The following is a 15,388-nucleotide window of genomic DNA, read 5'->3' on the forward strand; positions in this document are numbered from 1 at the left end:
GGAAATGCCCTTCTGCCGGGCAGGGTTGGCGGACCCAAAACCTCCCATAGGTTGTGGGCAAGGAATGCACTACCGTCGCAGACACCCCGAGAGCCACCCACCCACCGAGGCCGCTCGGTCCAGGGAGCAGCCGCGGAAAAGCAGCCGGCGGAGAATTTCCGCCGCTCAGAAGGCGGGTGGAGCGGGGCATCCCGGTGCCGGCCCGCCCCGCTCACCTGTGCGCCCTCCGCCGGCCCCTCCAGGCGGAGCCGCGGCACGATCCCCTTCCGGATTGGAAGCACTCGAGATCCTGGGGGCGGGCATTAGAGGCCGAACGCTCTTGGGGATTGGCTATTCCGACGGACGGACGTGCGGCCCACGGAGCTGGTTCGCCGGCGGCTCTGGCTGGGTGGAGGGCGGGTCTCTTTCCGCGGGTCCCCTGTCAGTCATTGGCTCCCTGCGGTTTCCTTGGGGACGTGGCGCCGCCGCCGGCGCAGGCCTCCTTCCGGCTGGGCCGGGGACCGCGGGCATTCGCACGGGACCGAGCGGAGAGGTGCTGCAGGAGCCGGCGGGCCTCTGGTCCCGTGAGTGTAAGCGCTGGAGGGCGGCAAGGCCGAGAGGGACGGGAAGCGAAGCGGGAACCCCCCCCCCCCGCCACCTGGGGACCGCCGGTTCCTCGAGGACATCGCTGGCCCTCGAGAACGCCCCACTCCCAGGGAGCCGGGGTAGGGTCCGCTGGGCCCCAGAACGCGAGCGGACGTGCCTGGAATGGGAGCTCGGGGAGGGGGTACCCCGGGCGCCGTGGCCTCCTCCTGGAGGGCTGGTCTTGTGGGCACTGCTGGAGGGAAGCCTGAAACCCAACCGACTCTTTCCAGGCTGCAGGCTTAGGAGATGCCTGGGACAAGGAGACCACCTTCTCAGGGCAAAAGGAAAAGGAGGTGACAGGCGTTGGGACCACTGAAGGGAGCCCATGGCTAGGTAAGGCTGCTTGCTCACTTCCTTCTCAGCCAGGGGCTCGGTGCGGGGTGGCAGGCAGGTTGAGGGGTCCTGGGAGGTGGTTACAAGTGAAAGATTGTCCTAGGTCTGCATCTGGACTTTGCATCTGGACACATGGTTGCAGAGATCAAAGTTTCATTCTTTTGAAGGCAGATACAACAATAGTTTCCAGCCCTTAACCCTCAGCTCAGGTTAGTGCTTGCTCAGCTCAGAAAGGGTTAGACTGTAATAGTCTTTCAGGTTTCCATTTGAGTGAGACTAGGTTAAAAAAAAAAAAGATTTTTATTTTTACTTTGTAATGAACCTTGAAAACGGACTGAGGTCCTTTTGAATCAATATAGAAAATGAACTTCACAGTTGAATACACTTGTCCAACCATTGTAATAATACTCTGAAGCTTTCAGAAAAGATTAATGTGGATCTGTGGATATGGGACAGTTGTCAAACAGAGTAAGTGGGGAAAGATGCCGGACAGTATATAAGGCGTAAAACAAAACAAAATGGAGATGCATACACACACCTGGATATGTTACCATATATAATGTATATCTGTGCTTGTGTATACATAGGATATCCCTGGAAAAATACACAGAAACTGGGTAGTAATGGTTGCCTTGAGAGGGAAATGGTTGGATTAGGGCAAAAGACTCACTTTCCATTATATATATATATATATATATATATATATATATATATATATATATATATACATACATATATATACACACACACACATACACATACATATATATATATATTCTTTTAAATTGTTTGATTTTTTTTACTGTGTGCATATATTACCTATTAAAACATTTTTTAAATCAGTTGGATAAATTTCCTGACTATCCAATTTTTTGACAGCATTCTTGGTGGGAATGTCGTAGTGCTCTGATTCTTCAATGTTAAGAAGTTGCTCGGGAAGACTGGTGATCTTTTCATTAAAATAAGATTAATTCTTTGAATTTCACCCCAAAGTGCAGACTTGGAAAAAGATCAGATACAGCTTTTCTGACTTACGTGGTAGAAGCACCATGAACCATATGGGTCCTTTTCTAACATGTGAGACTCCAAGAACATTTAAGTTTCTGGTGGCATGAATTTTTGCATTTATTAGGAAGGGCTTTAATCCAGTATAAAAACTATACTGTAGTACTCAGTTGTAGAGACTTTTCTTACTAACGTTTGTCTCCTTTCAGGATCAGTTTTTCCTACCTCTGCCCAGCCTCCTGGTACTTTACTGTGCCCACAGTGAGCCCGTTTCCCCGTCAGCGGGTGGCATTCCTAGGACTCTTCTTCATATCCTGCCTCCTTCTCCTTATGTTAATCATGGACTTTCGACATTGGGGTGCTTCATTGCCACGAGATAGGCAATATGAAAGGTGAGTCAGCTTTAGATCACTTTCATCAGCTTTGCATTGAAGTCAGACATATTTTGATAAGCTGTTTAACACATGACTACCTTTGACCCTGTAGGGGAAAACTGTACTTTTGTTAGTAAAATTGCATGACACTTAACTGCATAACCATCTTGACAATTTTCAGTTTTGATTCAGGAATGATGATGCCGTGTTTTAACCTTGAAAGTCATCTTTCCTATTTTCTTGTTTTTTGTGGGCTAACTTATTAGTGCATATATGTTTACGATTATTATGTACTCTTGATGAATTGACCCTTTTTATCATTATTGAATGACTCTCTTTATCCTTGATTATATTCTTTGCTATGAAATCTACTGGTCTGGTATTAATGTACTTAAGCTTTCTTTTAATTAGAGTTAGCATGACAGGTGGTTTTCCATCCTTTTAGTTTTAGCCTATTTCAGTCTTTATATTTAAAGTGGGTTTCTTGTCCTGACCGGTTTGGCTCAGTGGATAGAGCGTCGGCCTGTGAACTGAGGGGTCCCAGGTTCGATTCCGGTCAAGGGCATGTACCTTGGTTGTGGGCACATCCCCAGTAGGAGGTGTGCAGGAGACAGCTGATCAATGTTTCTCTCTCATCGATGTTTCTGACTCTATCCTTCTCCCTTCTTCTCTGTAAAAAATCAATAAAATATTTTTTAAAAATAAAATAAAGTAGGTTTCTTGTAGCAGCATTTAGCTGAGTCTTGCTTTTTATCCTATCTGACAGTGTCTGCTTTTTGTTTGGGGTGTTTAAGCAATTTACATTTAATGTGATTATAAATTATGTTTAACTTTGAATCTATCTTGCTATTTCTTTTCTACTTGTCATATCTGTTCTATGTTTGTTTTTCCTCCTTTTCTCTCTTCTTTTGACTTGAATATGTATTATTCCATTTTGTCTCTCTTTTGAAAATTTATTTTTTTGTTGACAGTATTACTCATGTCCCTTATTTTCCCTCCTACGCCCTTTCTACCCAGCCCCTGTCCCACTCCAGGCCTTCACCACACAATTGTCTGTGCCTATGGGCTATGCATATAATGTTTTGTTTCTTGTTGGCTTACTAGATATAACTCTGTTTTTACCTTTTTAGTGATTACTTTAGGATTTAACCTTTATAGTATACATTTTTAACTTATCATGGTCTACCTTCAAGTAATACACTACTTTACATATATTGTAAGAATCTGCCCTTTTGCCCTAACTGGTTTGGCTCAGTGGATAGAGCGTCGGCCTGCGGAATGATGGGTCCCAGGTTCGATTCTGGTCAAGGGCATGTACCTTGGTTGCGGGCACATCCCCAGTAGAGGGTGTGCAGGAGGCAGCTGATCGATGTTTCTAACTCTATCCCTCTCCCTTCCTCTCTGTAAAAAATCAATTATATATATATATATATATATATATATATATATATATATATATATTAAAAAGAATCTGCCCTTGCCCTTTGTGCTATTGTTGCCATACATTTTACTTCATATAAGTGCCACCATGTATTGTTTTTATTTTAAATATTCAAGGTGACTCTAATGTGCAGCTGGAGTTGAGAACCATTGTTCTAAGGTAGTGATTTTCAACTGGTGTGCTGCAGGAATTTTCTTTTCTTTTTTAAATCCTCATCTGTGGATATGTTTTCATTGACTTTTTAGAGAGAGAGGAAGGGAGAGGGATAAAGAGAGAAACATTGATCAGTTACCTCCCTTACATGCTCCAACTGGGATCGAACCTGCAACCTGGGTATGTGCCCTGACTGGGGATCAAACTCTTCAGTGCCTGGGACAGTGCCCCAACTGAGCCCCACCTACTCGGGCACTGTAAGAATTTTTAAGGGCACTAATCTCTTTTCCCTTAGATTGTTAAAATGAAAAAAATGACAGTAGCTAACACAACAATAACTGTCTAGTGTGAATGAATCAAAATTATACCTATTTTTGTCACATTGGCAAAAAATATATGAACCAGGTGGTTATGGTTTGATTCCCAAGTAGGGCACATGCCTGTGTTGTGGCTCAATCCCCAATAAGGGGCATTCTCATCATTGATGTTTCTATCTCTCTCTCCCTCTTCCCTTCTTCTCTGAAATTAATAAAAAAATTTTAAAAACATCTTTAAAATTTTCCTTTCAGAATTTCTTTTTTTATGGCAGCAGCTACTGCTTAAGCACCAGTGACCTCTAGCTGATGATAAAATCATTAAGCAAATAACTAGGAATTGATGGCAACACATATCACTTTAGTTCAATAGCTTATAAAAAAATTTTAAGCTAATGTTTGTGGTTGTGATTTTTTATTACATATATATAGTCTTATTTTTTCCTATTTAAAATGTTCCTAATTTACACAGTGAACTATATTAGTGTGTGTGTGTGTGTACATATATGTATACACACACACACACACACACATATATACACACATATATATATGTATACATACATATATATATGGCTAATATGCAAAGTGTCCCCTTGGGAGTTTGACCAGGAGACTAGGAGTTCGATTGCTTGCTATGATGTGTGCTGACCACCAGGGGGCGACATGGAATGAAGGAAGGCCCCTGCCAATAGCTGGAAGGAAGGCCCTGACCTGCAGCCTGAAGGCCCCGATTGGCCCTGATCACCAGCCAGACCTTGGGACCCTACCCGTGCATGAATTTCATGCACTGGGCCTCTAATATATATCTATATCTATCTATCTATCTATCTATCTATATCTATCTATCTATCTATATTGATTTCAGAGAGGAAGGGAGAGAGAGAGACGTAAACATCAATGATGAGAGAGAATCATTGATTGGTTGCCTCCTTCATGCCCCCTACTGGGGATCGAGCCCACAAGCTGGGCATGTGCCCTTGACTGGAATTGAACCCAGGACCCTTCAGTCCACAGGCCGACACTCTATCCACTGAGCCAAACCAGCTAGGGCTATATCAGTATTTTGTGATATTCCACAAAGGGTGAATAGCATGTCCTCAGGTAACATTGTTTCATTCAATGTTGATGAGAAAAAAGAATTGATTCCTGGCTGGGGCCACTGTGTGTAGTTTGCATGTTCTCCCCATTTCTGTGTGGGTTTTCTCTGGGTACTTTGGTTTCCTCCCACATCCTGAAGATGTGCACATGAGGTGAATTGGATGTCTAAGGAAACCTTTGGAGCAGCGGTCGCCAACTGGTGGTCCGCGGACCACTGGTGGTCCATGAGGTCCGAAAGGTTGGTGACCGCTGGTCTAAATGGTCCCAGTCTGAGTGAGTGTGGGTATGTGTGACCGTACCCTCGATGGAAGGGCATCCTGTCCAAGTGGGCTCCCATCTTGTGCCCTAAGCTGCTGGGTGGACTCAAGCCACTTGGGACCCTGAACTGGAATCAGCAGGTTGGAGCATGACTATCTTACTTGTTTTTATTAATCTTTTAAAAATATATGTATAGCTTATATTTATTTCAGTGTTTAATATTAGAAGTGTTTTGGGTCTTTATTTAGAAGTTGGTGATGTTTTGGTGGCCAGAAACATGCAATAGGAGCCTAACTCCTGTTTATATCAATTAGCCTATGGTAAAACTGGTTTTGCTACATATCCTTTTACTTAAAGTCATCCAAGTTTCCAAGAACCTATCGATGATGTTAAGTGAGGACTTACTCTACTTACCGGTGGTCTTCATGGGAGCAAGTTTGGAAAACCTTCATCAAGAAAATAAGCCCATAAGAACACTGAATTCATTCTATGGTCTTGATAAATAAGGCATTGCTTTAGTTAGAAATTATAATCTCTGTTATACATTGCATCTTTGTATTTTAATACGTTTGAAAGTAGCTAATGTTTAAAATTCTTAATTTATATTTGTATTGAAAAAATGTTTTAATTCAAAAAATTTTCAGCCATTCATGGAACTTAACGTATCACTTCTGGGTGATAAAATCCCAGAACTTTATAAGCCTGGGTGTGGGTTTCCCCTTCAGAGGTTTCAAAACTGAGGAGTTGCATTTCTTTATTATGTACCCACCCACAGTGCTTTTGAAAGGAGAAAGGAGGAGGCTTGCATTAGAACTAGAAATTAGGGAAAGGTAAATTTAGAGAGTAATGGGATGTCAGTAGGGATAGAATCCAGAGCTATTTTGTTTTGTTAGTAGATGTTATTTTTTTTAGAGCAGTTTTAGGTTCACAGCTAAATTGAGCCTTCCTCAGGAGTTTCAATTCTGCTTAAAGCAAGTCGAAAGAGGCATTATTTTTGGTTCGAAAAATATTTATTAACTTTAGGATATTCAGATAAGTTGTGTTCTTATGTACAATGGAGCAATTCAGAGATTGAAGGCACTTATTCAAATTTATTTATTTATTTATTCTCTTTCTTGTCCTTTGTGGTATTTATAAGCAGAGCGTTAACATATAAATGTCCCTGGCTGCCCTGATTAAATCTTGTTAGGAGATAAAGAGTAACCTTAAAAGATGCTTTTCTGGGCATGTGTTACTAACATCAGTCATGCACAGCTACTTTGGCTATAATGTCATTATATTTGGTGCTGAACCTTGAACAGAATTGAAGAGTATGTTACATTCAGCAAAGAGCTGGTTGCCCCATGCTGATGAGGGCCACTTGGATTGACCTTTGGCGCATTACTGAGTTCTGTTTGAACTCTCGGAGTGGTATAATTAGTTTTGATTTTGTAAGCTAGGTATTGGTTTGGTCAGTTAGTGCTCTAATGCCGTTAATGTTTTCAGGCTAATGGAAGTGAAAAGCCACTGTCTTCCAATTCTACCTTGGGTGATGTATATGTGGCGAGCTTTCTTTTCATTGACTCAGCAATGATCAGAGGAAAATCATTTCTCAAACAGAGAGAAAATATGTGTGTGAGGGGGAGAGGGGTAAGTGTGTGATGGTCAAGCAGATCTCTGGGAAGGTGGATGTGAGGGATTCCGAGGCTTTTAGAACTTTTCTCTTGGGCTTTGGTTCCCCTTCAGGGATTAACTTAGTGCAGCATCAGCAAAGCAGGAGGGTCCACCATTGCAAGTAATTGACCATGATGGCTAAGTCCAGGACTGCAAATCACAAAAAGGACAGCCAGCCAGCCACCCATGTTAGAAGCCTAGCCAGAGGAAGGCCTTCAGGTGTTTGATAAGCGTAAGAAGCCTTATAGGTCATAAGATGCCAGAGTTCCATGAAGAGGTGATATTACTTCCCAGAAAGGAAAATTGTTCTTCAGTTACTTATTTGTATGCAAGATGAGAAAAATGGAGGTTTTCTGTTGCCTGAAGCATTGATCAAAGACTCAAATGGGAAGGGTAACCTAAATGCCTCTGGTCCTATCTTTCTTCCTTGTATTCTAATATCAGTGGACATTTTTCTGCATACAGGTAGACTCCTAAGGGAAGAGAAAGAAAAGCTGAATTGCACCCAAATTAGAGCTTAACGTTGTTTATCTTGACAGAAACCAAAGAGGATGACAGGATGCTTTGGGGAGCCATTGAAACTTTCTAAAAAGGAGACCAATTGATTTTGAGTATAGTGATACAAAGACATCAGGAGTTAGTAACAAAGGAATAGCTGTATATCGTGAGCTCTAGGACAAGACTAATCAGCATTGATTGATACATATCAGAGAAATTCGAGAGACACTGTGATAATATCAAGGTGCTGCGTATAAGATAACTACTCTTGAGCACTGATAGCTGAAATGGAGAGGTAGAGCAAACATGTGTGAAAGAAGTCTTAGGGGTTCATACTGCAGTATAAGGGGAATGATGACACTCCACGTTTTACAGCAGAAGATGGAGGCCTTTTCAGATCATGTGGCTACTACAAGCATCAGCCACTGTGGAATGGAGGCTTCTTAAGAACTGGGAAGCTTCTGTCAAGAAGAGAAAGGAGAATGAACGGGTAGAGAAGCAGATGGATGTTAAGAAAGAAAAAAAGAGGTCACATTAGAGCATTGGTGTTCAAAGTGTTTACTAACCCTTTGAAGTCTCCGAGACAAAATTATGCATGGGTAAAAGTCATTCACAGTGCTAGATAACCAATGGATTTTAATGTTATGGAGTATAAAAAGTTCCTAGATAAGGAACTTTGAGATTCCTCATTGCAGCTAACATAAAGGTCGGTTGCAAAATAGCAGCCAGGAGCAACAAGGGCTGCTATGATGGGAAATGAATTATCTTTCCTATTTTCTATCTGTGGTATCTTTCGAGGTCAGTATTGGCAAGAGTTCTGTAATAAACCCAGACCTCTGCCCAGCTTTCACGTGAGAGGCGTGAGCCGTTCCGAGTTTATTGGTAGATTGTGAGCCCAGTTCAGCCCAGTAATTTGATTAGCGTGGGAACGAATGTGGTGAAATGGAATCTTTAGGACTGTGAACTTTCTAGTGTGTAACAGATTTTTACCGCCTGTTTCATTTCCCACAACTTGCTGTCATATCAAATCCAGAAACAAGTTCTACCTGACCCTATACCATGCAATAATTTACAGCGTTATATTGAAGCTTAACTGTATCTTCTTCTCTCTCTTTTTTTGTTAATCCTCACCCGAGGATGTTTTTCCATTGATTTTTAGGGAGAGTGGAAGAAAGAGAGGGAAAGACAGAGAGAAACATCGATGTGAGAGACATCGATTGGTTGCCTCCTGCACGAGCCCGACCAGGGCCCGAGCCAGGGAGGAGCCTGCAACCAAGGTACGTGCCCTTGACCGGAATCGATCCTGGGACCCTTTGGTCCACTGGCTGACACTCCATGCTCTATCCATTGAGCAAGTCGTCTAGGGCTCTTCTCTTTTTTAAAAACCCATTTTGCATTGTAGAATAGGAAAGGTACTCAGCTCTACTTTTTGGTTTTAGAACGGTTTTCTACATGTTCTTCTTTTTTAATCCTCACCCAAGGATATTTTTTAAAAATTTATTTTAGAGAGAGAGGAAGGGAGAGAGAGAAAAAGAGAGAGGAAGAGACATTGATGTGAGAGAGAAATATTGATCAGTTACCTCTTGTGCACCAGGACCGGGGATCAAACCCGCAACCTGGATATGTGCCCTGACCAGGAACCGAACCGGCAACCTTTCAGTGTATGGTGTGACACCCAACCAATTGAGCAACACCAGCCAGGGCTACATGTTCTTCTTTTTAACAAGTTTTCTTTTTTTGTCCAAAGTACGGATTTGTGGTCTGTATAGAAATATGAAACCACTAGTAAACACAATCTAGATTGTTCTGAGGGGCACGACATGTGGCTTAGTGTTCTGATCATAGGTGGATTTACTATACTTCTATGAAGCTAATTATACCTCCATTTTAAGGTTCCTCATTTGCATAGGCCCCTTTTATATTTGTAATGTTGAATCTTTTTTTTTAAAAGGTGCCTATTCAAATTTAAAAAGATTCAGAAGACAAAATTTTAATCTACCACACAGTATATATTCTTAGCACCAAGAATAATAATCCTTTACTGAATAATAAGCTAAAAGCTATTCTCATGGGGCTCCATTTCAAGTGAAACTTTTGAGGAGGTGGCAATATTTGTCCTTTTCAGACCCTCAGGCTCTAAGGGAACTTTATATTTTTAGTCTCAGTGCTCATAAGTATTCACCAACTCTTAACTGTCTTTTCTTTCTGGATGTTTCAGCCCCTTGCCCCAGAGTCTTCTGTTCTTTGCTCTCCCAATGTTATCATGTGATAAGAGCAGTGGCGGCGGCAGCACAGCACTGTGCTCACTGCTCCACATGCCTGCCTCTCTGAGGGTAGAGACTCCCCGATCCGTATTTTGCAGATGAGGAGACAGTCTGAGAGAAGTTAATTAACTTGCTCAGGTCACACAGCATGGCAAGTGCTATAGCTGAGACTCAAACCTGGGTGTTGCTGGTAATATCTCATACTTGTTTCATCTTCCTGCTCTCAGTCAGAGGTCTTGGGATGAGAATCTAAGAAAATCTCAACACAAAGTACTGTCTTAGGGCCTAGAAACTTTTATTGTTTTACAGTGTAATGTTTTATTTTTAATCTGGATGTTAGGTACACAGGCATTGTTTTCTTCATCTTTACATCCTATGCTACATATTTTATGAATATTCTTTTTGTAGCTACAAAACTTTTAAGAGATTGTAGAAAAGAACAATTATTATTTTTATGAAATACATTTTTTATTCATGTAATTGTAGCAATTTATTTTTTAATTGTAGCAATTTAAAATGCAAAGCAAAAAGTCCCATAAAAAATATCACCACCCTGCCCTGGCTGGTGTAGCTCAGTTGATTGGGCGTTGTCCCAGGCACCAAAAGTTTGCTGGTTCAATTCCCGGTCAGGGCACATGCCTGGGTTGTAGGCTCAATCCCCGGTACTGGGTGTGCAGGAGGCAGCCAATTGATGCTTTGCTCTCACATTAATGTTTCTCTCTCTCTCTCTTTCTCTCTTTCCCTTCCTCTCTCTCTAAAAGTAAATAAAAATAAAAATCAGAAAACATAAAAATCATGTCATGTCAAGTGATACATCATTCCATAGTGTTTTTATGTTTATATACAGAAAGGATAGACAGAAAAGAAATTATTAGAATTACTTTAGTTATTTTGTGTGTATAACAAACCAGTGCAGATGTTAGTGGCTTATAACAACAAAAACCAGATATTTACCTGGGCCTAGAAGCTCTTCAATGCTTTGTAGAGCTTGCCGCAGCCAGTTTCAGAACTGCCCCCAAATACGGAGGAGTCTTTTAGTTATCTAACTTCATTGGTCTCTAGGCAAACAGGCCAGCAGTTGCCGAATATACATCAGGACATATGGTCAGTATTGTTTTAGTCCTTTGTTAGGACTCATAGTCCCATGTACCTGGCACATGTAGACATTTGATGAAGATTCATGAACAATGAATTAAATGGGGGTGCCTTTTGTGGACCTGGCTTCTTCACACTGAGCTTTCTTTTTTGCCCGGCTTAGGTATTTGGCTCGAGTAGGGGAGCTTGAAGCTACTGATACTGAAGACTCAAATCTAAATTATGGCCTTGTTGTGGACTGTGGCAGCAGTGGCTCCCGGATTTTTGTTTATTTTTGGCCAAGACATAATGGGAACCCCCATGATTTGCTGGACATCAAACAGATGAGAGACCGCAACAGCCAACCAGTGGTTAAAAAAATCAAGCCAGGTACTAACCGGAATATATTGGTTGTCAGTCTCTTTTATCTGTTACAGGCTTGGGAGAGGAGAGAAGAGATACCCTTTTCTCTTGGGATTCTGGATAGTGGGAGGTATACCTCATTCATTGCCTCCCTCCTTCAAATAAATAAAAGTCTAGGACCTGAAGCAGAGCCTTGTGGGGAATCAGTTTCTGAGTGCATGTGATCTGCTTTTTAAAGAAAGTATTTTGTATTTCTGAAGGAATCTCTACAATGGCAGACACTCCTGAACATGCCAGTGATTACCTTCGTCCTCTGCTGAGCTTTGCTGCTGCTCATGTGCCTGTGAAGAAGCACAAGGAGACCCCCCTGTACATTCTGTGCACCGCAGGCATGAGGCTTCTTCCTGAGAGGTGAGATGCAGGGGCTGAGAAACACGGGAAATGGGTGGCGGAAGAGAGGAAAGGCTGATTCCATGCGTGTCCCCTGTGGTTTCCTGGTCTGAAGGTGGGATGTGGATCCACCACAGAGTTGACAGGTGGCACTAAAAGACTCCTTGCTCAAAAATAGGGCAGATCTACCCCTGCACGCAATGATTTCACAGTAAGTTGTTCACACCTTCATGTCATTTGCTTCTTTGGGATCCATATCTATCTGAGATGGCTGTAATGATTCTTAGTTTTGATTGAGGGTTTGAAGCAGTGGTGATGGTGTTAAATTTGGATCATAAGGCACACAGAAGGGGAGCATAATAACAGAACGGTAGTAGGAAGGTCTCCTGAGGGACCGGGTACCTGGGGGCTGGTAGGATGGCTCAGGTAGGAATGCTGCTTTATCTGTAACTTTGCCTGGCTCCTTGGTGATGGTTGGTGCTACATGCAAAGCTCAGGCTTCATTGCTACACCAGTCTTTTCAAGCCCAGCCAGACAAGTCTTTTCCACTTGACCTTGGCAGTTAGGCCTGGCATCTTGCTATCTGGTCCCTCTTCCCTTACTGGAAGAGGAGGAGGAAGAGGAAAAGGCAGTGGCTGTGCTTGGGCCAGATCTCTCTTTGTGATGTCTCCTCTTTGACCACCTCCCTGCCCCCTACACAGATACATGATCATGAGATGGGAGTGAGCTCCCTTAACTTAGAATTCATCCTTCTGGAATGTTCATCATCTCACAGGCATCAGGCATTTTTTCTTGGTAAATAGCAGTTCCCTTTTTCACAGTTTCATTTTGTGTACTTGGCCAACAATAAAACATCAGCTATACATTTAAGGCTGCATGCTGCTTATGCCAGACATGCCAGACAATATAACATATGTCAGCGCTTCTTTCAGTGGACTATTTCCTTCTGTTGAGACATGCAGCTACTGGTTTGCTGTTGAGAAGCAGATAATTTTATACAGCCATTCATCAACTTGAGAGGCCTTCTAGCTCCTTATTTTCCCATATATCGTGGTCTTTTAAAAACTTTTTTTAAACTTATTTTTAAAAACAAACTTTAAGTATTATACCTGCAATCATACATCATTAAAGGAAATCTTTTCTTTTCAATTTTTTTTATTAAGGTATTATATGTGTACATATCTTACCATTGCCTAAAGGAAATCTTAAAAGTAAAAACAAAAAAAAAAACAAAACACTTATAATCCTACTACTCTATCAAACTGTTTGATTTTGTCACATTTCCTTTCTCTCTGTATGTAATTTCTACAAAGTTGCAATAATACTGTGCATGCAATTTAGAATTTTTGTTTTTGATGTAAGTAATATTTACATTGTTCAAACTTTTAGAAACCCAGGGAAAAGTATAGATCAGTGTCGCCAATCTTTCGGACCTCACAGACCACCAGTGGCCCGCGGACCACTGGTTGATGACCGCTGGTATAGATAACACCGTAGTGCCACATCACAAGTCTGTGAATAGCCTTAATTATGTCTCACACGAAGGAGGTGGTAGGAGGGCCAGAGGAAAAACTGACTTGGAAGTAAAACATTAGTCAACCGGCAGGGCGATGGTTTGGCCACATTTTGTGTGCCTGGAGCAAAGGAGAGGGATGCCTCATCTCCTGGCACTTTGTCAAAAAAATTCTGTCCAAACAAAACCCACTATGTTGTTCTACCTCATTTGTCTAAATGTTAACTGTCAGCGTGGAAGCTCTGAACATTAATATCTATTGTATCTTACGAATTTTTAAAGAACTTGCCTTATCTTTTAACTTTTTTTCTGATCACCTCTTTTAATAATGCCTAACTATCCTGGGCTTATGAAATCACTAGAGGCCCAATGCATGAAGATTTGTGCAAGAATAGGCCTTCCTTCCCCTGGCTGCTGACCCAGGCCTTCACTCTGGCTGCTGCCTTCCGCCTTTGCGCGTTGCCCAGAGGCCCGGAGCGGCCGGGGCAGGGTGGAACACCTGGGTCCTGGCCAGGTTGCCGCCATCTTTATTGCATCAATTTGCATATTCCCTCCTTATTGGCTGTGGGCGCCACCATTTTGTCGTGAAATGACTCAATTTGCATAGTCCGTCTTTATTAGATAGGATTGCTATTTCTAAGGCAACTGTAGCAATTGACATAAGTGTAACTATCACTGCAAAAACCTGTTTTGTATAAACAATGTTGTACTAATTTGTTAGCATTTGTAAGCTGTATTCAAATGGATTTTAATCAGCTAGACTGTATTTTTAATTTATTGGCACTAGGTTTTATTTCTTTGACAAAGGCCTGGACTAGTAGACTGTTTCACCACCCTTTTATTTTGTAATGAAAAACCTTTTAAAATTACAAAGATAATACAAGGTGATATTTAAGGGGGGGAAAACCTTTTTATTATGGGAAATTTCAAACATATATATAAAAGTAGAGAGAACAGTGTAATGAATCCCCATTTAACCAGCTTCAACAGTTGTTAATATTTAGCCATTAAGCGTTTTTTTTTTAAAAAAAAACTTAGAAAATGAAAGTTAGTGTTTTGTTTTTTAATATAAATTGGAATCATAGCATATGGTGTTTTGTAACCCATTACAACTCAAAATATATTGGACAAATTTTCATGTCAAAACATGTAAATATAAATTGACCTAATTTCTTTTAAAATCTGTATAGTTTATATTGTGTGGATGTACTGTAAATATTTAACCAATTCCTATTGATGTAATTTAGGCTACTTCCAATTTTTCATTGTTATAAATAATGCTGCAGTATTCTTTCTCTTTGTATTTTTATTTGATGATGTCCTTACAGTAAAATTCCAAAAGTGTAATAGGTGGGTCAAAGATTAAGGGCATTAAAATTTTTAATAAGTAGTTCTGGATTGCCCAATGGAAAGGTTGTACCAGTAATTTACATTCCAAACAGCAGTGTATGTTGGTGCCCCTTCTTCCATATCATGACTAAAACAAGCAAGCCCTCTGCTTTGGGTAGTTAAGAAGGATATGCAATAGGGAGAGTGAAATGGCTCCTCCTGTTCCTTATGTGAAATCCATGTCGCATGAGTTTTGTATGTATAACAATGAGGGTTTTTTTAGAAACTATACTTGACATTATATTGAAAGATTACTACATTAAATTCTTTGCTTTGAAGAGCTAACAACATATTTCACTAGGTCATGCTGACAACTATCTGAGCCAATAGAATATTTTTGTAATGAGTAATTTTAAAAATACAAAATAATTGGTCTTATTTTTAACCAACATTTTTCTCTCGATTCTTATTATTCTAGCTTTGTTTCTTTGCTCTTTGTCTGATAACATGATAACATAACACTGCAGAGGAAAAAACAATTCTATGGGTACTAGGCTTCAAATGTTAATCCCAAATTGTTATAATCTTTGGATTTTGATCCTGATTTGGGATTCTCAAGTGATAAGATTTTATAAAGAAAAATAATTCAGCCATGAAATATAAAAAAGGAGATTAGAAAGTGTATTGTAAGCTTATGTACA

At 41.0% G+C, this 15,388-nt stretch overlaps 1 protein-coding gene across 1 annotated transcript in view; it reads left to right on the forward strand.

Annotated features, from left to right (window-relative positions):
• The first annotated feature begins 507 nt into the window (after window positions 1–507).
• Window positions 508–15,388, forward strand: part of ENTPD7 (ectonucleoside triphosphate diphosphohydrolase 7) — a 41,837-nt gene continuing 26,956 nt past the window's right edge. The window contains exons 1-5 of the mRNA XM_028149186.2: window positions 508–569; window positions 855–957; window positions 2,172–2,354; window positions 11,277–11,482; window positions 11,716–11,866. Of these exons, the coding sequence (XP_028004987.1) occupies window positions 950–957; window positions 2,172–2,354; window positions 11,277–11,482; window positions 11,716–11,866 (548 nt within the window). The 5' untranslated portion in view covers window positions 508–569; window positions 855–949. The remainder of the gene's footprint in view (window positions 570–854; window positions 958–2,171; window positions 2,355–11,276; window positions 11,483–11,715; window positions 11,867–15,388) is intronic.

This window comes from Eptesicus fuscus, chromosome 17 (assembly GCF_027574615.1).
Source record: "Eptesicus fuscus isolate TK198812 chromosome 17, DD_ASM_mEF_20220401, whole genome shotgun sequence".
Classification (NCBI taxonomy): domain Eukaryota; kingdom Metazoa; phylum Chordata; class Mammalia; order Chiroptera; family Vespertilionidae; genus Eptesicus; species Eptesicus fuscus.